The 26,402-nt window shown below is 41.7% G+C and overlaps 1 protein-coding gene and 1 long non-coding RNA gene across 3 annotated transcripts; both read right to left on the minus strand.

The window, feature by feature from the left end:
* Positions 1-16: 16 nt before the first annotated feature.
* Positions 17-11,789, minus strand: LOC135564805 (NLR family CARD domain-containing protein 3-like). The gene is given in 7 exon segments (XM_065010871.1): positions 17-1,556; positions 1,959-2,005; positions 2,559-2,732; positions 3,874-3,969; positions 3,971-4,045; positions 7,860-9,627; positions 11,708-11,789. Coding segments are annotated over 7 exon segments (2,730 nt in total). The 5' UTR covers positions 11,745-11,789; the 3' UTR covers positions 17-1,023.
* Positions 11,790-11,853: 64 nt separating this feature from the next.
* LOC135564819 (uncharacterized) lies at positions 11,854-20,553 on the minus strand. Of its 2 annotated transcripts, none has more exons than XR_010461276.1 (5): positions 20,401-20,553; positions 13,992-14,102; positions 12,450-12,566; positions 12,064-12,148; positions 11,854-11,934 (listed from the first exon to the last, which is right to left on the minus strand). It is a non-coding gene; the product is annotated as an uncharacterized LOC135564819 (long non-coding RNA). The 2 variants fall into 2 exon arrangements; XR_010461277.1 differs by lacking the exon at positions 20,401-20,553 and adding an exon at positions 15,266-15,289.
* Positions 20,554-26,402: the final 5,849 nt, after the last annotated feature.

Raw genomic sequence — 26,402 nt, forward strand, 5'->3', positions numbered from 1 at the left:
GAAACTGATTTAACAGGCAGATAGAACTGGGATAGAAGCTATTCTAGAACCTGTGGTCCAGAAACTGATTTTACAGGCAGATAGAACTGGGATAGAAGCTGTTCTAGAACGTGTGGTCCAGAAACAGATTTAACAGGCAGATAGAACTGGGATCGAAGCTGTTCTAGAACCTGTGGTCCAGAAACTGATTTAACAGGCAGATAGAACTGGGATAGAAGCTGTTCTAGAACCTGTGGTCCAGAAACTGATTCAACAGGCAGATAGAACTGGGATAGAAGCTGTTCTAGAACCTGTGGTCCAGAAACTGATTTAACAGGCAGATAGAACTGGGATAGAAGCTGTTCTAGAACCTGTGGTCCAGAAACTGATTTAACAGGCAGATAGAACTGGGATAGAAGCTGTTCTAGAACCTGTGGTCCAGAAACTGATTTAAAAGGCAAATAGAACTGGGATAGAAGCTGTTCTAGAACATGGGATCCAGTGTGTGTGTATATGTGTGTGTCCAGTGTGAATGTGTGTTTACAGTGTGTGTGTGTCCAGTGTGTGTGTCCAGTGTGTGTGTCCAGTGTGTGTGTGTGTGTGTGTGTGTGTGTGTGTGTGTGTCCAGTGCGTCCAGTGCGTGTTTGTGTATGTCCACTCTGTGTGTGTATGTGTTATGCCTTAAAGATAGAAGGGCCCATTGGTGAAAATGTTTGTGTGTCCAGTGTAAGTGTGTGTGTCCAGTGTGTGTTTGTGTGTGCGGTGTGAGTGTGTGTCCTGTGTGTGTGTTCAGTGTGTGAGTGTGTGGACAGTGTCAGTGTGTGTGTGTGTGTGTGTGTGTGTGTGTGTGTGTGTGTGTGTGTGTGTGTGTGTGTGTGTGTGTGTGTGTGTGTGTGTCACTGAGTCGCCATCATCATAATCCGAATGTGTCAAGTTATTATTTACTGAAACTGTTGTTTGTCCAGTGTATGTTTGGATAGAGGGATATATAGGTGAATGTGATCAGGTGGGTCAGTGTGTGTGTGTGTTTGTCCAGTTTGTGTGTCAGGTGATTATTGACACTGAGGAGTCATCACCCCAAACCCTAATCCCTGGATAGAGGGGCTCAGTGAATGTGGAGGTGAATGTGATCAGGTGGGTCAGTGTGTCAGAGGAGGCTCTATAGAAGGACAGAGTGCCGGCTGGCCAGTCCAGATACACTCCTACTCTGTAGGGGCTGGAGGGGCGGACGTCTATGGTAGTCCGATTTTTATTGTGCCAGGCATAGTAACGGTTGTCAGTGCAGACCAAACTCCAGGACTTGCCATTCCATCCAAGACCACAGTCATTACCCCCTTCTCTCCTGCTGATTCCTTTATATGTCACTACTATACCAGCCCCTCTCCCACTCCTCTCTACCTCCCAGTAACAGCGCCCAGTCAGACCCTCTCTACACATCACCTGTTCACAGTTCTCAAATCTCTCTGGGTGATCAGGATACGGCTGCTTCTTTCTCCTACATGTCACCTTTCTGTTCTCCTCAGACAGAGAGAGGAGTCTGTTTACTGTGTTTGGGTCCAGTGTGAGATCACAGACATCTGATGGATGAAACCAGACACAATATTAGAAATCATCATCATTCACATTAGAATGTTAACTCACTTTTCACTCATTCATTTAATGTAGATGTTTCTAGGTATCAGAAGGAGAAGTTAAGGTAACGTGAGACTTGTTGAATGATCAGATGTTATACTGTATGGTAATATAAAACACACTTATTCCAATTCACACACGCACACACACACACACACACACACACACACGCAGACACACACACACAGTCAAAGCAACTCTTTGTAAACGTTGGTGTCCCTGATTTCTGCTTCTGTAGAACTACAGCTGATATTTAATATGACCAAGTAAGTAATGATGGTGGTATTTGACTTTTACTTAACTTGAATTAAGACTTAGTCATATTCTTCACAGCAGTCAACACTCACATTTTCTAAGTCCAGGTTTCATTCTGTTCTCTCCACCATGTTCCACACTGTAGCGGTAAGCAGAAGAACAGACAGTCATTGAGGGATACACACACACACACACACACACTCACACACGGTCAGCAAATAACTAAGAATGGTTGTCTGTGTGTGTTTCCAGTGTGTGTGTGTCCAGTGTGTGTGTGTCTCCAGATTGTATGTACAGTGTGTGTCCATTGTGTGTGTCCAGTGTTTGTGTGTGTGTCCTGTGTGTGTGTGTGTATATGTCCAGCGTTCATTCAGTGGGTGTCCAGCATGTGTGTGTGTGTGTGTGTGTGTCTAGTATGTGTGTGTGTGTGTCCAGTATGTGTGTGTGTGTGTCCAGTGTTTGTGTGTGTGACACACACTGGGCACAGACACACTGGAAACACTGAACATACACGCGCACACACACACACACACACACACACACACACACACACACACACACACACACACACACACACACACACACACAGTCAGCATATAACTTTGTCCAAGTGGTGGTAATAATGTTTGTCTTAACCAGCCTGATAAGTCCAACATGTCTGATATGGACATTGACATAAACCCTCTACATACTTGAGTTTCTCCAGTCTGCAGTGTGGATCCTCCAGTCCAGCAGAGAGCAGTCTGACTCCTGAGTCTCCTGGGTGATTGTAGCTCAGGTCCAGCTCTCTCAGGTGTGAGGGGTTTGACCTCAGAGCTGAGATCAGAGAAGCACAGCCTTCCTCTGTGACTAGACAGCCTGACAGCCTGCAAAGAGTCAAATCATATTAAAATCACACTGCTATTCTTTGGTGGTGAAAAGAGTGACAGTATATTTTTTCAACATATTCAGATATATCAGTGTCCTGAATCCTTCCATATCTATTCATAAATGCATGTATCATTATTAGACATGACAAAAAATCTTAAGTACTGCTTGTAGAGAGAAAAATGTACAAATATTTGAGCAGACTGATCAGACCCGTTTAAAGCAGTATCAGTCAGAAGACAGACAGGCTTAATCTGTATGTCTAAGTGATGAGATAACACGTTCCTAAATACTGCTAAATGAGTCCTGATGAATAATATAAAATCATGTATCAATCATGAAAAATTGTGAGAGTTACAGAGGCTACAACAAAACATGCTAACCTCTCCCCATTACCAATAACAGAGGCTACAACAAAACATGCTAACCTCTCCCCATTACCAATAACAGAGGCTACAACAAAACATACTAACCTCTCACCATTACCAATAACAGAGGCTACAACAAAACATGCTAACCTCTCACCATTACCAATAACAGACTACAACAAAACATACTAACCTCTCACCATTACCAATAACAGAGGCTACAACAAAACATGCTAACCTCTCACCATTACCAATAACAGAGGATACAACAAAACATACTAACCTCTCACCATTACCAATAACAGAGACTACAACAAAACATGCTAACCTCTCACCATTACCAATAACAGAGGCTACAACAAAACATGCTAACCTCTCACCATTACCAATAACAGAGAATACAACAAAACATGCTAACCTCTCACCATTACCAATAACAGAGACTACAACAAAACATGCTAACCTCTCACCATTACCAATAACAGAGACTACAACAAAACATGCTAACCTCTCACCATTACCAATAACAGAGGCTACAACAAAACATGCTAACCTCTCACCATTACCAATAACAGAGGCTACAACAAAACATGCTATCCTCTCACCATTAACCTCAAATAAAAGGTGACATTCTGTATTCCTAATTTGAAACATTCTATCTCAAATCCAAAATGCTGTCCAAACACATATGGTGTGGACTATGTGTGTCTGGAAAACACAGGTGGATCTGGTGAACAGTTATCACTTGTTGACCAACTACAAGAATACTGACCTCAGAGTCTCCAGTTTACAGTGGGGATTCCCCAGTCCAGCAGAGAGCAGCTTCACTCCTGAATCCTTCAGGTCATTGTTACTCAGGTCCAGCTCTCAGGTGTGAGGGGTTTGACTTCAGAGCTGAGACCAGAGAAGCACAGCCTTCCTCTGTGACTCCACAGCCTGACAGCCTGACAAAGAGATCATCATAACTTCACAAACACACTGTTCATTTAACACCAGTAGTGTATAAGGACAATGGCAGAAGCATTTGGTTTATTCTCCCAAACAACATATAGATTTTATTTCACCTTTATAGGTAGGCAAGGTAGGCAAGTAGAGAACAAGTTCTCATTTACAATTGCGACCTGGCCAAGATAAAGCAAAGCAGTTCGACACATACAACGACACAGAGTTACACATGGAGTAAAACAAACATACAGTCAATAATACAGTATAAACAAGTCTATATACGATGTGAGCAAATGAGGTGAGAAGGGAGGTAAAGGCAAAAAAGGCCATGGTGGCAAAGTAAATACAATATAGCAAGTAAAACACTGGAATGGTAGTTTTGCAATGGAAGAATGTGCAAAGTAGAAATAAAAATAATGGGGTGCAAAGGAGCAAAATAAATAAATGAATTAAATACAGTTGGGAAAGAGGTAGTTGTTTGGGCTAAATTATAGGTGGGCTATGTACAGGTGCAGTAATCTATGAGCTGCTCTGACAGTTGGTGCTTATTAAAGCTAGTGAGGGAGATAAGTGTTTCCAGTTTCAGATATTTTTGTAGTTCGTTCCAGTCATTGACAGCAGAGAACTGGAAGGAGAGGCAGCCAAAGAAAGAATTGGTTTTGGGGGTGACTAGAGAGATATACCTGCTGGAGCGTGTGCTACAGGTGGGAGATGCTATGGTGACCAGCGAGCTGAGATAAGGGGGGACTTTACCTAGCAGGGTCTTGTAGATGACATGGAGCCAGTGGGTTTGGCGACGAGTATGAAGCGAGAGCGTACAGGTCGCAATGGTGGGTAGTATATGGGGCTTTGGTGACAAAACGGATTGCACTGTGATAGACTGCATCCAATTTGTTGAGTAGGGTATTGGAGGCTATTTTGTAAATGACATCGCCAAAGTCGAGGATTGGTAGGATGGTCAGTTTTACAAGGGTATGTTTGGCAGCATGAGTGAAGGATGCTTTGTTGCAAAATAGGAAGCCAATTCTAGATTTAACTTTGGATTGGAGATGTTTGATATGGGTCTGGAAGGAGAGTTTACAGTCTAACCAGACACCTAAGTATTTGTAGTTGTCCACGTATTCTAAGTCAGAGCCGTCCAGAGTAGTGATGTTGGACAGGCGGGTAGGTGCAGGTAGCGATCGGTTGAAGAGCATGCATTTAGTTTTACTTGTATTTAAGAGCAATTGGAGGCCACGGAAGGAGACTTGTATGGCATTGAAGCTTGCCTGGAGGGTTGTTAACACAGTGTCCAAAGAAGGGCCAGAAGTATACAGAATGGTGTCGTCTGCGTAGAGGTGGATCAGAGACTCACCAGCAACAAGAACGACCTCATTGATATATACAGAGAAGAGAGTCGGTCCAAGAATTGAACCCTGTGGCACCCCATAGAGACTGCCAGAGGTCCGGACAGCAGACCCTCCGATTTGACACACTGAACTCTATCAGAGAAGTAGTTGGTGAACCAGTCGAGGCAATCATTTGAGAAACCAAGGCTGTCGAGTCTGCCGATGAGGATGTGGTGATTGACAGAGTCGAAAGCCTTGGCCAGATCAATGAATACGGCTGCACAGTAATGTTTCTTATCGATGGCGGTTAAGATATCGTTTAGGACCTTGAGCGTGGCTGAGGTGCACCCATGATCAGCTCTGAAACCAGATTGCATAGCAGAGAAGGTATGGTGAGATTCGAAATGGTCGGTAATCTGTTTGTTGAATTGGCTTTCGAAGACCTTAGAAAGGCATGGTAGGATAGATAGAGGTCTGTAGCAGTTTGGGTCAAGAGTGTAGCCCCCTTTGAAGAGGGGGATGACCGCAGCTGCTTTCCAATCTTTGGGAATCTCAGACGACACAAAAGAGAGGTTGAACAGGCTAGTAATAGGGGGTGGCAACAATTTCGGCAGATCATTTTAGAAAGAAAGGGTCCAGATTGTCTAGCCCGGCTGATTTGTAGGGGTCCAGATTTTGCAGCTCTTTCAGAACATCAGCTGAACGGATTTGGGAGAAGGAGAAATGGGGAAGGCTTGGGCGAGTTGCTGTTGGGGGTGCAGTGCAGTTGACCGGGGTAGGAGTAGCCAGGTGGAAAGCATGGCCAGCCGTAGAAAAATGCTTATTGAAATTCTCAATTATGGTGGATTTATCAGTGGTGACAGTGTTTCCTATCTTCAGTGCAGTGGGCAGCTGGGAGGAGGTGTTCTTATTCTCCATGGACTTTACAGTGTCCCAGAACTTTTTTGAGTTAGTGTTGCAGGAAGCAAATTTCTGCTTGAAAAAGCTAGCCTTGGCTTTTCTAACTGCCTGTGTATAATGGTTTCTAGCTTCCCTGAACAGCTGCATATCACGGGGGCTGTTCGATGCTAATGCAGAACGCCATAGGATGTTTTTGTGTTGGTTAAGGGCAGTCAGGTCTGGGGAGAACCAAGGGCTATATCTGTTCCTGGTTCTAAATTTCTGGAATGGGGCATGTTTATTTAAGATGGTTAGGAAGGCAGTTTAAAAAAATATCCAAGCATCCTCTACTGACGGGATGAGATCAATATCCTTCCAGGATACCCCGGCCAGGTCGATTAGAAAGGCCTGCTCGCTGTAGTGTTTCAGGGAGTGTTTTACAGTGATGAGTGGAGGTCGTTTGACCGCTGACCCATTACGGATGCAGGCAATGAGGCAGTGATCGCTGAAATCTTGGTTGAAGACAGCAGAGGTGTATTTAGAGGGCAAGTTGGTTAGGATGATATCTTTGAGGGTGCCCGTGTTTAAGGCTTTGGGGAGGTACCTGGTAGGTTCATTGATAATTTGTGTGAGGTTGAGGGCATCAAGTTTAGATTGTAGGATGGCTGGGGTGTTAAGCATGTTCCAGTTTAGGTCACCTAGCAGCACAAGCTCTGAAGATAAATGGGGGGAAATCAGTTCACATATGGTGTCCAGAGCACAGCTGGGGGCAGAGGGTGGTCTATGGCAGGCGGCAACGGTGACAGACTTGTTTATAGAGAGGTGGATTTTTAAAAGTAGAAGTTCAAATTGTTTGGGTACAGACCTGGATAGTAGGACAGAACTCTGCAGGCTATCTTTGCAGTAGATTGCAACACCGCCCCTTTGGCAGTTCTATCTTGTCTGAAAATGTTGTAGTTTGGCATTAAAATTTCAGAATTTTTGGTGGTCTTCCTAAGCCAGGATTCAGACACAGCTAGAACATCCGGGTTGGCAGAGTGTGCTAAAGCAGTGAATAGAACAAACTTAGGGAGGAGGCTTCTAATGTTAACATGCATGAAACCAAGGCTATTACGGTTACAGAAGTCGTCAAAAGAGAGCGCCTGGGGAATAGGAGTGGAGCTAGGCACTGCAGGGCCTGGATTCATCTCTACATCGCCAGAGGAACATAGGAGGAGTAGAATAAGGGTGCGGCTAAAAGCAATAAGAATTGGTCGTCTAGAACGTCTGGAACAGAGAGTAAAAGGAGGTTTCTGGGGGCGATAAAATAGCATCAAGGTATAATGTACAGACCAAGGTATGGTAGGATGTGAATACAGTGGAGGTAAACCTAGGTAATGAGTGATGAAGAGAGATATTGTCTCTAGAAACATCATTGAAACCAGGAGATGTCATAGATTCATCTTCCATCTCCTAGAATTGTGTGGTCATAATGTTATACTAATGTAAAAATCTATGCATTTATTCAATGTGTTATTCAATATAATATTATATAAATATTATAATACATACGTTTCTCTAAACTGAATATTTCTTCCTGATGAATAATGTCATTTTATTTACTCACAGAACAGCTCGGGAGGCTTTGACCACTGGCAGCAGCCTCAGAAGACCTTCCTCTGATCTGGAGTATTTCTTCAGGTCAAACACAACCAGCTCCTTTTCTGAAGTCAGCAACACAAAGACCAGAGCTGACCACTGTGCATGTGACAGTTTGAACTTAGAGAGACTTCCTGATCTCAGGTATCTTTGGATCTCCTCCACTAGAGAATGGTCATTCAGTTCATTCAGACAGTGGAACAGATTGATGCTCCTCTCTGGAGAGGGATTCTCCCTGATCTTCTCCTTGATGTACTTGATTGTTTCTTCATGGCTCTGTGGGCTGCTTCTTGTCTTTGTCGGTAGACCTCGTAAGTGCTTCTGATTGGACTCCAGTGAGAGGCCCAGAAGGAAGCGAAGGAAAAGGTCCAGGTTTCCCGTCTCACTTTGTAAGGCTTTATCGACAGCACCCTTGTAGAAAGCAATTTCAGGCTCGTCGTTTGTTTGCAGTTTGTCCATTAGATTCTCATTGTTGTTGATGAATGAGAGGAACACATATACAGCAGCCAGAAACTCCTGAATGCTCAGATGTACGAAGCAGTACATCTTGTCCTGGTACAGCACACATTCCTCTTTAAAGAGTTGTGTGCACAATCCTGAGTACACTGAGGCTTCATTGACATCAATGCCAGACTCTTTCAGGTCTTCTTCATAGAAAATCAGATTGCCCTTCAAAAGCTGTTGAAAAGCCAGTTTTCCCAGTGACAGAATGCTCTCTTTATTCCGGTGTGGACCTGTCTCTTCATTCCCAAGATACTTTTCATTCTTCTGTTTGGTATGAAACTCCACAAGGTGTGTGTACATCTCAGTCAGAGTCTTGGGCATCTCTTCTCTCTTATGTTTCAGCATGTGTTCAAGGACTGTTGCAGAAATCCAACAGAAGACTGGAATGTGGCACATGATGTGGAGGCTCCTTGATGTCTTTATGTGTGAGATGATTCTGCTGGCCAGGTCCTCATCACTGAATCTCTTCCTGAAGTACTCCTCCTTCTGTGGTTCATTGAACCCTCGTACCTCTGTCACCTGGTCAACACATTCTGAAGGGATCTTATTGGCTGCTGCAGGTCGGGTAGTTATCCAGAGGAGAGCAGAGGGAAGCAGATTTCCCCTGATGAGATTTGTCACCAGAACATCCACTGAGGTTGACTCTGTGACGTCACAACAGATTTTGTTCTTCTGGAAGTCTAGGGGCAGTCGGCACTCATCCAGACCATCAAAGATGAACAGAACGTTGTACTTGTCGAAGTTGGAGATTGATTGTTTGGTTTCCATTGAGAAGTGATTGAGAAGTTCAATGAAAGTGTGTTTGTCCCCTTTCTTCAAATTCAGCTCCCGAAAAGGGAATGAAAATACGAATTGGACATCCTGATTTGCTTTTCCTTCAGCCCAGTCCAGAATGAACTTCTGCACAGAGACTGTTTTTCCAATGCCAGCGACTCCCTTTGTCAGCACAGTTCTGATAGGTTTGTCTTGTCCCGTTAAGGGTTTGAAGATGTCATTACATTTTATTGCAGTCTCTGGTCTTGCTTGTTTCCTGTTTGTTGTCTCAATCTGTCTCAGCTCATGTTCATTATTGACCTCTCCTGTTCCACCCTCTGTGATGTAGAGCTCTGTGTAGATATTATTGAGAAGTGTTGGGTTTCCTTGTTTAGCGATCCCCTCAAATACACATTGAAACTTCTTCTTTAGATTAGATTTGAGTTCAAGTTGGCAAATCACAGCGAGCTCATCTGAATCTAGAAATAACACAGAGGATATTAATATTACGTCTGTTTTAATGTCTACAGTATTGTAGGACTGTTATAAAGTTTTCAATTATAATAATTTATTATCTTAACTGACTGTATAAATCTGTAAAAGTTTTTATAATGCTTTACAGACTGGTGTGACTGATTATATTATTATTGGTATTATTGATGGTATTATTAATGTTCTCTCTCTCTCTCTAAATGAATCACCAAAACACATCCCTGCTGCTACTTGATGGAGTCACTAGGTGTTGTGTTCAGACTAGAGGTCGACCGATTAACCGGAATGGCCGATTTCAAGTTTTCATAACAATCGGAAATTAGAATTTTTGGCACCGATTTTGACGATTTTATTATTATTATTATTTTTTACACCTTTATTTAACTAGGCAAATCAGTTAAGAACACATTCTTAATTTCAATGACGGCCTAGGAACGGTGGGTTAACTGCCTCGTTCGGGGGCAGAATGACAGATTTTCACCTGGTCAGCTCGGGGATCCAATCTTGCAACCTTCAGGTTAACTAGTCCAACGCAATAACGACCTGCCTGCCTCTCGTTGCACTCCACAAGGAGACTGCCTGTTACGCAAATGCAGTAAGCCAAGGTAAGTTGCTAGCTAGCATTAAACATATCTTGTAAAAAACAATCAATCATAATCACTAGTTAACTACACATGGTTGATGATATTACCAGATATTATCTAGCGTGTCCTGCTAGATAATATATATAATCTGACTGAGCATACAAGCATACAAGTATCAAGCATTGCGCTGTTTATGACTTCAAGCCAATCAAATCAAATCATCAAATCAAATGTTATTTGTCACATATACATGGTTAGCAGATGTTAATGCGAGTGTAGTGAAATGCTTGTGCTTCTAGTTCCGACAATGCAGTAATAACCAAAAAGTAATCTAACTAACAATTCCAAAACTACTGTCTTATACACACAAGTGTAAGGGGATAAATAATATGAATGAGTGATGGTACAGAGCAGCATAGGCAAGATACAGTAGATGTTATCGAGTACAGTATATACATATGAGATGAGTATGTAAACAAAGTGGCATAGTTAAAGTGGCTAGTGATACATGTATTACATAAAGATGCAGTAAATGATATAGAGTACAGTATATACGTATACGTATGAGATGAATAATGTAGGGTATGTAAACATTATATTAGGTAGCATTGTTTAAAGTGGCTAGTGATATATTTTACATCATTTCCCATCAATTCCCATTATTAAAGTGGCTGGAGTTGAGTCAGTGTGTTGGCAGTGTGTTGTTAGCAACTCCCGAGATCAACTCCCGAGATGAGGCTGGTGTAACCGAAGTGAAATGGCTAGCTAGTTAGCGCACGCTAATAGCGTTTCAAACGTCACTCGCTTTGAGCCTTGAGTGGTTGTTTCCCTTGCTCTGCATGGGAAACGCTGCTTCGAGGGTGGCTGTTGCCGTTGTGTTCCTGGTTCGAGCCCAGGAGGAGCGAGGAGAAGGACGGAAGCTATACTGTTACACTGGCAATACTAAAGTGCCTATAAGAACATCCAATAGTCAAAGGTTAATGAAATACAAATGGTATAGAGGGAAATAGTCCTATAATAACTACAACCTAAAACTTCTTACCTGGGAATATTGAAGACTCATGTTAAAAGGAACCACCAGCTTTCATATGTTCTCATGTTCTGAGCAAGGAACTTAAACGTTATCTTTCTTACATAGCACATATTGCACTTTTACTCTCTTCTCCAACACTTTGTTTATGCATTATTTAAACCAAATTGAACATGTATCATTATCTATTTGAGGATAAATGTATTTTATTGATGTATTATATTAAGTTAAAATAAGTGTTCATTCAGTAAGTTGTAATTGTCATTATTAAAAATACATTTATTTTGTATTTTTTAATATCATATCGGTATCTGCATTGAAAAATCATAATCGGTCGACCTCTAGTTAAGGCTGCTACAATATCATTGAGTTACACAGCTAATTTAGCTGTACTTTAGCTACAGCTTTTAAATGTTATAAAACATCATTCAACATGAGGCAGACAGATCTTACATTTCTCCAGTGTGTCAGCAAGCTCCTTCTGGTTCATTTTCCTCAGGATGTGCAGTGTGATCTTCAGAGCCCCTCTCTGGCACTGCTCTCCTGCTTCTCATCTTCAGCATCCACCACTTCCTTATCCTGCTTCTGACTCTCAAAGCCTCTGGGAGTTCTGGACTAAGAATCCTCTTGAACATCTTCAGCTCGTTCTTCACAAATGTTATTATATTATCTTCAAGCATCTGAAATAAATTAAGTAAATAAGTTAAGCAAGAGAAGAAATGCTTTCTCATTAACACATTAATGAATGATTGACAGATCAACTTTACTTGAGGTAAACAAAAACAAATGTAAATAACAGGACCACATACACTAAATATGGAGTCCAGGTCTGTTTGATGACTCTGGGAAGACTGACCACTGAGAATCTCTGACTCTGATCTCTCCTGTTGGTTTCTGTGGACAAAACATGAGACATATACACACACACACACACACACAAAGAGACAGGGAGACAGACACACACACACACACACACACACACACACACACACACACACACACACACACACACACACACACACACAGGGAGGGAATGTTGCGTTTGTTTAATATTGTTTTAGGACTATGAAAATGGACAAAATGATTAGCCTATGGATTATGAAAACAACAAAAATAAATGGGAAAATGGAAGAGGAGAAATGACTAGAGACAGTGTTGTTTAACTCACTGACCATGACCCATGAGTTCTTCTTACCTTTGTTCAGTAGAAAAATCTCCCTCTCTAAACTGTATAGGTTGACTCATAGACCAGTCACTCTTCATGGACACACAGCTGGGAACAGGGGAGGCTGGTCTCTCCTGCTTGATTGGACTTCAACACAACAGAGACAAACATTAAATCTCTCATCTACTCTGAGCTCAGATGGGGAAACATAAGAAGAGTTTCATTCCAAAAAGCTATATATCCATTTTCAGAAATGTTTGTAGATTAGCTTTTATTGTTTAAAGAAGTTATGTTTATGTTAAGTTATGTTTTTTTGCTAAATGAGGAGATGGCACGTGGGTACCTGCTTATATAAACCAATGAGGAGATGGCACGTGGGTACCTGCCTCTATAAACCAATGAGGAGATGGCACGTGGGTACCTGCTTCTATATACCAATGAGGAGATGGCATGTGGGTACCTGCTTCTATAAACCAATGAGGAGATGGCACGTGGGTACCTGCTTCTATAAACCAATGAGGAGATGCAGCCTGTACCAATGAACTGTGTCACAAATAGAACTGACTTCTAGACGCCGTTGGCGCTTCTATAAACCAGGCGAGCAGTGTGTCATTTTGAATAACGAATTGTATTTTGCGACGCGAGTGTTGAAGTCATTCCTGACGAAAGGCTGGTGTCGTTACTCTGCCTTCTCCGGGGGCATGTTGAGGTAAATTAACTAACCGGGAGGGTTGAATTATGTAATTTATTGGAAGGGCTGGAAGAGGCACTCTTTTTGTCTTTTCTATTCTGAGGTTGTTTACTGTCAGATATTAACATTATTTCATTTATCATGTGATTTTTCTCTGTGGTTTTCTTTTTACTCTGTGATTAGATACCTGGTATATACTATAGATACCTGGTATATACCAGGAGTACTTACTCTGTAACTAGATACCTGGTATATACCAGGAACAGAGTAGCCTAGTGGTTAGAGCGTTGGACTAGTAACCGGAAGGTTGCAACTGACTTGCCTAGTTAAATAAAGGTAAAAATAAAAATAAAATAAAAAACTCTGTGCCTAGATACCTGGTATATATCAGGAGTATTTACTCTGTGGTTAGATACCTGGTATATACCAGAGTATTTACTCTGTGATTAGAAACCTGGTATATACCAGGAGTATTTATACTGTGTTTAGATACCTGGTATATAGCAGGAGTATTTACTCTGTGCCTAGATACCTGGTATATACCAGGAGTATTTACTCTGTGATTAGATTGGTATGTACCAGGAGTACTCTGTGCCTAGATACCTGGTATATAACAGGAGTATTTACTCTGATTAGATACCTGGTATATACCAGGAGTATTTACTCTGCCTAGATACCTGGTATATAACAGTATTTACTCTGTGTTTAGATACCTGGTATATAACAGGAGTATTTACTCTGTGTTGAAGAAATGTCTCCCTTGTTGCATGTAATTGGCAGTATCATAGAGTGGAGTCTTCATGGACAGACTGCTGTCTCTCTGTGAATACATACCTGGTATATACTATAGATACCTGGTATGTACCATGAGTACTACTTACCCTGTAAATGCAGAAAAGTCTCCATCTTCGCAATCATAGAAATGGTCCATAGACCCGTCACTCTTCACGGACAGACAGCTGGGTGAGTCTGGTCTCTCCTGATGGATTGGGCTTCAACACAACAGAAACAGACCTTCAGTCTCTAGTCTAATGTAGACTAAAGATGATGATGTCATGTCACTGATACCAGGTCAGAGACAACATATGTAGTTAATAAAACATGCCAAGAGATTTATGTCTGTCCCCACAGTGGCCCCACATTGTCCCCACAGTGCATTCCTGAAAATCCTAAAGGCTTAAGATCATTAGTTTCCAGCCTGGTGCATTTTTCAGGGGTTCCACATTTTATGATATATATTTTTATTAAAATACAACATAGTAAATGTTGGGAATTAACTAAGCAATTGAAGGGTTTCATTCCAAAACACTATATCTCTATTTTCAGAAAAATTGGTCAATTAACTTTTATTATTTATAGAAATTATGAAAAAGATTGGTGTTTTTCCACTATCTAATCACGGCATGGGGTTGTTCAATGAGAGATATGTATTATATATATATATATATTGTTTGATGGTTTCATTTCAGAGAGACAAATAATCATGCTTTTTCTTAAATGCTACATATCTGCCTCACTCTCAGAGAAATCAGTAGAACTGCTAGGTTTTACAGAGTAATATATATATCTCACTCTCACTCTCAGAGAAATCAGTAGTACTGCTAGGTTTTACACAGTAATAATATATATCTGCTAGAGAAATCAGGAGTACTGCTAAGTTTTACACAGTAATAATATATATCTGCCTCACTCTCAGAGTAATCAGTCGTTTTACAGTCAAATGTAACAAATAACTGCATTTTTAGTAAAGAACTGTACAAATGATTCACGTGTGACATGAATATTAAAATATTTAAAAACAATTATTCAATACAGGAATATGACACCAGTATGTAATAGTATTAACGTTACAATTGAAACGTAATCTAACACCACCCGGAGAACAGCTGATTGTGTTCTCATATATTTTTTTGCCCTTCCAAATGACTTTATACGCAGAAGATCGAATCACGTGGTTTATCCGCCTCTGATTGGGAACCATACCAGGCCAACATAGAAATATAATCACCTAGATGACCCACCCTAGTCACACCCCGACCTAACGAACATAGAGAATAAAAGCTCTCTATGGTCAGGGTGTGACAGTACCCCCCCCAAAGGTGCGGATTCCGACCGCAAAATCTGACTCAATAGGGAGGGTCCGGGTGGCATCTACCTTCAGGGGCGGCTCCGGTGCGGGCGAAGTACCCACTCTGCTCGTGGATTCGTCATCTTCAATGGCGGCTCTGGTGCGTGGATCGTCACCAGAGGCTCCGGATCGGGAACTGTCGCCGGAAGCTCTGGACTGTGGAGCACTGGAGGCCTGATGCGTGGGCGGGTACAGGTGGCCCCAGGCTGGTGACGCACACCTCAGGGTGAGCAGGTACAGGACGCATACCTAACTGAGAAGGCACACTTGAGGGAGAGTGTGAGGAACAGGAACAGAACGTGCCGTACCGGGCCGTAGAGCGCACTGGAGACACGGTGCGTAGAACCGGCACACATTTTACCGAACGATGACACTCTTCACACGGTGAGTACGAGGAAGAGGCACAGGACGTACTGGGCTGGGAAGGTGTACTGGAGACCTGGTGCGTATAGCCAGCATCAACTGTACCGGAACGATGACACTCTTCACACGGTGAGTACGAGGAAGAGGCACAGGACGTACTGGGCTGGGAAGGTGTACTGGAGACCTGGTGCGTATAGCCAGCATCAACTGTACCGGAACGATGACACTCTTCACACGGTGAGTACGAGGAAGAGGCACAGGACGTACTGGGCTGGGAAGGTGTACTGGAGACCTGGTGCGTATAGCCAGCATCAATTGTACCGGAACTTTAACACACTTCTCAGGATGAGTATGGAGAGCTGACTCAGGTGGCTTTAAATCGATAACACGCTCCTTAGGGCAAATGTTGTGCATCCTCCACCAATTCAATAACTCTCATTTCTCCTCCACATTCTCCCTCAACTCACTGACAGTCTCTGGTTCACTCCCCTCAACTTTCGCCACCCACTCCTCGCTCAATCTGTCCCAATATTCCTCCTCGGTCTCTGACTCACCCCTTAGCGTCGCCGCCACTCCGTGTGCCGCCCCCCAAAGAAAAAAATTGGGGCTGTCTTTTGGGCTTGAGTTGTGGCCGCGAACACTGGCATCGTCGCTGTCCATCCCTCGCTGCCTCCGCCTGCTTCCATGGCAGGCTTCTGTCTCCTGTCTCCTGCCATAATCTCGTCCCATGTCCAGGATGTCCTCCACTCCTGGCTTTCCTCCTGGGCCCGCTGCTTGGTCCGTTGTTGGTACTGTCACGATCTTTATAATGAGTGGACCAAGATGCAGTGTGGTATGGTTCCATCCTCTTTATTATGAAGTGAAACTCAAAGAAAACAATAAATGCAAAACAAAAACGTGAAGCTATAATAATGCTCACAGGCAACTATACATAGTCAAGATCCCACAAAGCACAAAGGGAAAAATGGCTGGCTAAATATGATCCCCAATCAGAGACAACGATAAACAGCTGCCTCTGATTGGGACTCATACCAGAAATATAATCACTTTTCATTTTAAATACATTTTGTAAAGAATTCTTAAAACATAAGTCCACTTTGACATTATGGGGTGTTGTGTGTAGGCCAGTGACCCCAAAACATCTGAATTAATCCATTTAAATTCAGGATTTAACACAACAAAATGTGTAAAAAGTCAAGGGGGTGTGAATACTTTCTGGAAGTATTGGGGAATAATCAGAATTGGTTGGTAACATAGGTAAGATGTTTTATATTCATCAAATGTTTGTAAGTTACTTCTCATCAGAATGTTATTTTTGTATAATACTGTGGCGGGGTTGCAGGATCTGTTCTATGTCAGACTAAGTTGCTTGGGCCGGAGAGAGGGGGAGAGGTCAAGCGTGTATCTCTTGGCTCCACAATGTCTGTCAGTTTGTCTCTGTGATCTTGTCATGATAGGATGGATTTGATATATGCCTGTTGATATGGAGGATTGGTTTATGGTTCTGAGTTTGAGAAAATAACATAGTTTAGGAGACAAAGCTGAACGATAAATTATGCCTATGCTGTCTGGCTATGTGTGTCTTTTGATCTCAGCTGCAATGTGTAAGGGACTCTCAGAGAATTCATTGATAGACACTGAATTGATCTGAGAGTCACAGGGTTGTGATAGAGCTCATATAATTAAAGATGGACTTTGTGATAACTAACTCTGACTTGTATGTGGTTTGCTCTCATGATTTGGTAAATAGAGGAAATTTCCACAACAAAGTAAAAAACCCGGCAAAATGGAGACCTCTCCACTAAGTTTTTACAAACAATTAAACCCTTGAGGCGCCACGAAAATAATATTAAAAAGTTCGGCCCTTGGACACAGACGGGTTAAACACCAAAGTTTCCGTCCATCTAGTGAAGAGAGGAGAACCGGACAGAGGTAGCCAGCATCCGTCAACGAGAGAGGGAGAAGCCCTCCACAGGATTTAACAGGTGGAAGAAACAACCGGGGAGCTCCATCGGTCCACAAGAAATGCAGACAGCCAGTGATGATGTAGTGGTAGCTATGGTAACTAGGATGCTGCTGGTAGAGTAGTTAGCTAGCTTACCGAGCTGTACCAACTAGCTAGGACAACTAGGATGCTGCTGGTAGAGTAGCTAGCTAGCTTACCTAGCTGTACCGACTAGCTAGGACAACTAGGATGCTGCTGGTAGAGTAGCTAGCTAGCTTACCTAGCTGTACTGACTAGCTTGGCTATCTAGCAGGTCGTTCGTCTGAACAATAAACTTCGGCATCTCAACACTGTCGCGAACTCCAACGTTATTCCCCAAGATCACCTCAGCCCACTCTGCGCGATTACTTCATAGCTAGGCAAATAAGGTAATATTATGAAACTGGGCTCCAAGGCGGTTGCAATGAACTAGTTTTCATCAGAAAAAAGTTTGTTAAATATTGAATGTGTCCAGCCTACTTGAGGCACATGAAAATAATATTTAAAAGTTTTGTCCTTGGACACAGAGGGGTTATCACTAAAACCTAATATTTCAAGGTCAACTGTAATATGAATACCAATGTAAAACACAATTTATCCCCTTTCCAGCTAAATCAATGAGGAGACCTTCAGGCTGCCCGTCTCTGCATGAATGAAGAAGGCAATGAGCTTTGTCTTGTCTTTAAAAAATGGCGGGTAGGACACCTCATGAGCTGTCAGAACCAGTTAAGACGTACCAGCAGGTATCTGGATAATAGCCTCATCAGCTGTCCTAAGAGGTACCAGCAGGTATCTGGATAATAGCCTCATCAGCTGTCCTAAGAGGCACCAGCAGGTATCTGGATAATAGCATCATCAGCTGTCCTAAGAGGTACCAGCAGGTATCTGGATAATAGCCTCGTCAGCTGTCCCATCCAGTTAAGAGGTACCAGCAGGTATCTGGATAATAGCCTCATCAGCTGTCCTAAGAGGTACCAGCAGGTATCTGGATATTAGAACATGCAGCCAGTCAGTGGTTCCTGCTTTGGAACAGAGGCAACCTGTTATTCAGGTGCAGAGCCCCACCTGTTATTCAGTCAAAAATAATAATAAGTAAATAGTTGCGTCATGATTGGCTCTGTGTTCTGTCACTCATGGAGACACTATGTCACCTCAAAATCTACAGGAGATCTCTAAAATTCAAGCCCATTGGATGCTGCCATAGAGTTACATTAGAAGTGTCCATCCAAAAGGCTCAAGGTCATTGGCCACAGATAAAATGAACATCACGTTATATCTACCGTGGCTTTGATTGGACTGATCATATCAACATCACGTTATATCTACCGTGGCTTTGATTGGACTGATCATATCAACATCATTTTATATCTACAGTAGCTTTGATTGGACTGATCATATCAACATCATGTTATATCTACAGTAGCTTTGATTGGACTGATCATATCAGCATCATGTTATATCTACAGTAGCTTTGATTGGACTGATCATATCAGCATCATAGTTTCAAACTCTTAGCTAGCAGGCTAGCAGCCATCATCATGAACCAACTGGCAAATCCTTTTCAATCCTTGTCATATGAAGAGAAATTGTAGATAGAACATATCAGTGCTTATCGGCCATTGGACATAAACATTATACAACATTTGAGAAAATAGGTCTTGAATCGTCATCCAACTATAAATTCTAAGTCGGGACTCTGGCCTTTTCTAGAGCTCCGACCTGAAGATCAATGATGCTTTTTCAGAGTTCCAAGTTGTCATGAAAGCACCATAAATCCAGAGAAGGCCAGACTTTGATGACAAAGTTTGATGACAAAATTTGCCCACAAGAATACAGCCCTTATTTGAAGTGTTTCTACAATTCCCTATGGGAAAAATGTATGGTGGAAAAACTATTGGAACCATTTCCCTGTTTGACCGTTAGGTGTTATGGGTATTATGACACCTCCACTGTGGGGGCTCTATAAAACTATTGGAACCATTTCCCTGTTTGACCGCTAGGTGTTATGGGTATTATGACACCTCCACTGTGGGGCTCTATAAAACTATTGGAACCATTTCCCTGTTTGACCGCTAGGTGTTATGGGTATTATGACACCTCCACTGTGGGGCTCTATAAAACTATTGGAACCATTTCCCTGTTTGACCGCTAGGTGTTATGGGTATTATGACACCTCCACTGTGGGGCTCTATAAAACTATTGGAACCATTTCCCTGTTTGACCGCTAGGTGTTATGGGTATTATGACACCTCCACTGTGGGGCTCTATAGATCAAATGAAACGGGAGAATCTAGAGAATGTAACAATATTCGCTGTGATGGAACAATATTCACTGTGATGTAACAATATTCGCTGTGATGTAACAATATTCGCTGTGATGTAACAATATTCACTGTGATGTAACAATATTCACTGTGATGTAACAATATTCGATGTAACATGTGATGTAACAATATTCGCTGTGATGTAACAATATTCACTGTGATGTTCAGCCCCAAAATGAAAAAAAAAATAAACTAAATAATTTCATAGAATTGAACTAAGACCACTTTCTCTTTGGTCACAGATGGACAACATCACTTAGTGTTTCCAGCTGAAGATGTGATGAATCTGCACACAGTTGAATGGTGTCTCTGTGCCGCTCAGTTGACGTTTAGGGGAAAGTATCAGACACTAAAATCTATGAATCTTAGAACAGTAATATTTTACACATGAAGGTACCAAGAAGACTTCATTTGGATGAAAAAAACACAAATGTGAAAAAATTATGGATATAAAACTCTTCATAAATTCTTAAACAAAATTGTACTCTCACCTCTTAGCTTTGGTGTCATGTTTCCCAGAGAGACTAATTTTAGAGGCAGGGCCGCCCTCCTCTCTCTCCCCAGAGAGACTCATTTTAGAGGCAGGGCCGCCCTCCTCTCTCTCCCCAGAGAGACTCATTTTAGAGAATTGGATGCCCTCCTCTCTCCCCAGAGAGACTCATTTTCGAGCAATGACCCCTAAACAGAGATCCAACATGTCATTGAACTATAATACATGAATAAATATACAAATTGTAAAATATCCACAATATACGAATATATGAACAATATGTTTTTTCATTTCATTGCCTACGCCAGTTAGCGCCATTTTGTATGATTGAAATATTCTGCTGAGAGAGCACCTTCCTGATGACAAGTGGCTCTGTATCTTCAACTTTCTACCAACATTCTACCAACATCCTACATGAATAATCCCTGGATCCTTAATCCCAGCTTCAACATTCTACCAACATCACCATGAATAATCCCTGGTAGGATCCTTACTATCCCAACTTCAACATTCTACCAACATCCTACATGAATAATTCCTGGTAGGATCCTTACTATCCCAACTTCAACATTCTACCAACATCCTACATGAATAATTCCTGGTAGGATCCTTACTTGCAGCCTGAATTCAAAACCAGAACATGTCAAGTCAGTGAGAGTTTCCTTTGTGTTGAGAATGAAACCTTGGGAACAGTTTATTCACCTCCCAATGTCAGAAACTTTGTGTAATTCTTGTTACTGATTAATTTAGGACTCCATCATTTCTGTTAAAGTTTAGTGGCTCTGACCCCATGTCAGCATCATCAGAAACCCAGTTTAACCTGTTTACCAGAAAAGCCTTGGGTTTACAATAACATCGCTTGTAGCTACTGCTTTCCTGCAGTCAGATGACCTAGTGACCTCATGGTGGAATGTTATTCATATTGTATCATTATTACCTAGTGACCTCATGGTGGAATGTTATTCATATTTTTTATAATTTCATAATTAATAAAGAATTCATTTTTTTATGCCTAAAATCCGGTGTGTTTCTATGCCAAAAAGGGGTTTGCTATATTTCAGTCATCTGTGATGTATATAGTGTAATATTGGGGTGAAAAACCCCAATTGGAATCCATTTCAACTCCATATCTGACATGGTACAGGTGTCTTCTTTCTTTAAGCCCAGAACCATGTGTTTGTGGTGATACCTTTGTTTCAGAGTAGATTTGTTTAAGACTTCCAAGAAACACTGTGTGACCCTGATTCAGACCACTGCATTTCAAGGTTAATCATTAAAAACAACACTGTGTGACCCTGATTCAGACCACTGCATTTCAAGGTTAATCATTAAAAACAACACTGTGTGACCCTGATTCAGACCACTGCATTTCAAGGTTAATCATTAATAACAACATCGTATGAACAACTAGCAGTCTCCAGGACCAGTGATTAAAGTCTGAGTTTCTGTCCCAAAGTGGCACCCTATTCCCTATATAGTGCACTACTTTGACCAGGGCCCATAGGGCTGTGTGGTGCATTATGGGGAATAGTAGTGCACTACTTTAGACCAGAGCTCTATAACACCCTATTCCCTACATAGTGCACTACTTTAGACCAGAGCTCTATAACACCCTATTCCCTACATACTGTGGTACACTACTTTAACCCTGAGCTCTATAACACCCTATTCCCTACATAGTGTAGTACACTACTTTAGACCAGAGCTCTATAACACCCTATTCCCTACATAGTGCACTACTTTAGACCAGAGCTCTATAACACCCTATTCCCTACATAGTGCACTACTTTAGACCAGAGCTCTATAACACCCTATTCCCTACATACTGTAGTACACTACTTTGACCAGAGCTCTATAACACCCTATTCCCTACATACTGTGGTACACTACTTTAGACCAGAGCTCTATAACACCATATTGCCTACATAGTGAACTACTTTGACCAGAGCTCTATAACACCGTATTGCCTACATAGTGCACTACTTTGACCAGAGCTCTATAACACCCTATTCCCTACATAGTGCACTACTTTAGACCAGAGCTCTATAACACCCTATTGCCTACATAGTGAACTACTTTGACCAGAGCTCTATAACACCCTATTGCCTACATAGTGCACTACTTTGACCAGAGCTCTATAAAAACAACTGTGAAGCGTACAGGCAAAGAGCCACATAACAAAGCACTTCCCACACTGAAAGGAGGGAAAGGGGGCTATAAGTATGGTTCCCAATCAGAGACACTACTTTAGACAGCTGTCCCTGAACCATACCCAGCCAAAACATAGAAATAAAGAAACACAGAAAACAAAACATAGAATGCCCACCCCACATCACACCCTGACCAAAGCAAATAGAGAAAAAAGGATAACTGAGTGTTATCCAGTCCTCTCTCTCTCTCTCTCTCTCTCTCTCTCTTACCACAACGATGGGATTGTTTTGTGACCATGAATGTAAGAATGACAAAACTAACAAAAACTGTTTATTTGTCTTCCTCTAGTGGCAGGTTGTGATAATGTCTGTAGTATCTCCCTCTGTCTCTTCACCCTCTCTCCCTCCCACACTCCCCCTATCTCTCACAAACATAGACTCTGACCTGCCCAATGACTGAGCAAAAATAGAGACATAAAAAGGATAACTGAGTGTTATCCAGTCCTCTCTCTCTCTCTCTCTCTCTCTCTCTCTCTCTCTGCCACAACGATGGGATTGTTTTGTGACCATGAATGTAAGAATGACAAACTAACAAAACTGTTTATTTGTCTTCCTCTAGTGGCAGGTTGTGATAATGTCTGTAGTATCTCCCTCTGTCTCTTCGCTCCTCTCTCCCTCTCCACACTCCCTATCTCTCACAAACATAGACTCTGACCTGCCCAATGACTGGGTTAAAGAATCCCCCCCCTCTGTCTCTCTCTCTCTCTCACTCTCTCTCTCTCACTCCTCTCTCCTTTCTCTCCACCCCTCTGTCTCTCTCTCTCTCTCTCTCTCTCTCTACCCCTCCTCTTCCCCCTCTCCCCCCCTCTCTCCCCCTCTCTCCCTCTCTCTCTATCCCCCCCTCTCTCACTGTGTAGACCTACCAGGCTGTTAGGTTAATGGACCATGGAAACCTACTGAGAATCTGTCATACAGAGAGATACAAATGAACATGATTAAAACTAAAAATACATTAAAACGTGTTGAACTCATTTCCATGTATGTTGTTCTGTTTCTGTTTACAGGACTAGAAATGGGATTCAACTGGGTCAATACAGTCAGAGAATTAACTATATATCCTCAACCTTATTCTATAGTCAATACAGTCAGAGAATTAACTATATATCCTAACCTTATTCTATAGTCAATACAGTCAGAGAATTAACTATATATCCTCAACCTTATTCTATAGTCAATACAGTCAGAGAATTAACTATATATCCTCAACCTTATTCTATAGTCAATACAGTCAGAGAATTAACTATATATCCTCAACCTTATTCTATAGTCAATACAGTCAGAGAATTAACTATATATCCTCAACCTTATTCTATAGTCAATACAGTCAGAGAATTAACTATATATCCTCAACCTTATTCTATAGTCAATACAGTCAGAGAATTAACTATATATCCTCAACCTTATTCTATAGTCAATACAGTCAGAGAATTAACTATATATCCTCAACCTTATTCTATAGTCAATACAGTCAGAGAATTAACTATATATCCTCAACCTTATTCTATAGTCAATACAGTCAGAGAATTAACTATATATCCTCAACCTTATTCTATAGTCAATACAGTCAGAGAATTAACTATATATCCTCAACCTTATTCTCATAGTCAATACAGTCAGAGAATTAACTATATATCCTAAACCTTATTCTATAGTCAATACAGTCAGAGAATTAACTATATATCCTCAACCTTATTCTATAGTCAATACAGTCAGAGAATTAACTATATATCCTAAACCTTATTCTATAGTCAATACAGTCAGAGAATTAACTATATATCCTCAACCTTATTCTATAGTCAATACAGTCAGAGAATTAACTATATATCCTAAACCTTATTCTATAGTCAATACAGTCAGAGAATTAACTATATATCAACCTTATTCTATAGTCAATACAGTCAGAGAATTAACTATATATCCTAAACCTTATTCTCAAGTCAATACAGTCAGAGAATTAACTATATATCCTAAACCTTATTCTATAGTCAATACAGTCAGAGAATTAACTATATATCCTAAACCTTATTCTATAGTCAATACAGTCAGAGAATTAACTATATATCCTCAACCTTATTCTATAGTCAATACAGTCAGAGAATTAACTATATATCCTAAACCTTATTCTCAAGTCAATACAGTCAGAGAATTAACTATATATCCTCAACCTTATTCTATAGTCAATACAGTCAGAGAATTAACTATATATCCTAAACCTTATTCTATAGTCAATACAGTCAGAGAATTAACTATATATCCTAAACCTTATTCTCAAGTCAATACAGTCAGAGAATTAACTATATATCCTCAACCTTATTCTATAGTCAATACAGTCAGAGAATTAACTATATATCCTAAACCTTATTCTATAGTCAATACAGTCAGAGAATTAACTATATATCCTCCAACCTTATTCTCAAGTCCATCCACATGCTGGCTTCAACCCAACCCAACACTAACCTAATCCTAAACCAACCCTAACTCAATCCTAACCCAACCCTACCCTAACCCAACCCAACCCAACACTAACCTAAATCTAACCCAACCCTAACCCAAACCCAACTCTATCCATAACCCTAACCCAACCCTAAACCTAACCCAACCCTAACCCAATCCTAACCTAACCCAACCATAACCCAAACCCAACCTATCCTTAACCCTATCCCAACCCTAAACCTAACCCAACCATAACCCAACCCCAACTCTAACGCTAACCCAACCCTAACCTTAACACCAACCCAACCCTAACCCAACACTAACCCAACCCTACCCTAAACCAACCCAACACTAACCTAAACCTAACCCAACCCTAACCCAAACCCAACACTAACCTAACCCTAACCCTAAACCAACCCTAACCCAATCCTAACCCAAACCAACCCAACCCTAACCCTAACACAACTCAATCCTTAACCTTTACCCAGCCCTAACTCAACCCTAACCCTAACCCAACCCTAATCCAACCCTAACCCAGCCCTAACCCTAACCCAACCCTTATCCAACCCTAACCCAACCCTAACGCTAACCCAACCCCAACTCTAATCCTAACCCAACCCTAACCCTAACACCAACCCAACCCTAATCCAACACTAACCCTAACCCTAACCCAACTCTATCCTTAACCCTAACCCTAACCCTAACTTCAACGCAACCCTATTCACAACCCTAACCCTATCCTTAACCCTAACCGAACCCTAACCCTAACACCACCCCAAACCCTAACCCAACCCTAACCCTACCCAACTCTAACCCTAACCAAAACCTAACCTGAACACCAACCCAACCCAACCCTAACCCCAACCTAACTCAACCCTAATCCAACCCTAACCCAACCCTATCCCTAACGCTAACCCAACCCCAACTCTGACCCTAACCCCTACCCTAACCCTAACCCTAACCCTATCCTTAACCTTATCCCTAACCCAACTCTAACCCTAACATCTACCCTAACCCAACCCCAACTCAAACCCTAACCCTAACACCAAACCAACCCTAATCCAACACTACCTCTAACCCTAACCCAACTGTATCCTTAACCCTAACCCTAGCTTCAACCCAACCCTATTCAAAACCCTAGCCCTATCCTTAACCCTAACCCAACCCTAACACCAACCCAAACCCTACCTCAACCCTAACTCTAACCCAACCCTAACCCTAACAGGAGCTTTCAGTGGTTCTATGGTTGGTTCAGATAGATATGTGCTCTGTACCTCATTATAGACCCATGTGTGGTTGGTTCAGCTAGATATGTATTCTGTACCTCATTATAGACCCATGTGTGGTTGGTTCAGATAGA

This window comes from Oncorhynchus nerka, linkage group LG26 (genome assembly GCF_034236695.1).
Source record: "Oncorhynchus nerka isolate Pitt River linkage group LG26, Oner_Uvic_2.0, whole genome shotgun sequence".
Taxonomy (NCBI): Eukaryota; Metazoa; Chordata; class Actinopteri; order Salmoniformes; family Salmonidae; genus Oncorhynchus; species Oncorhynchus nerka.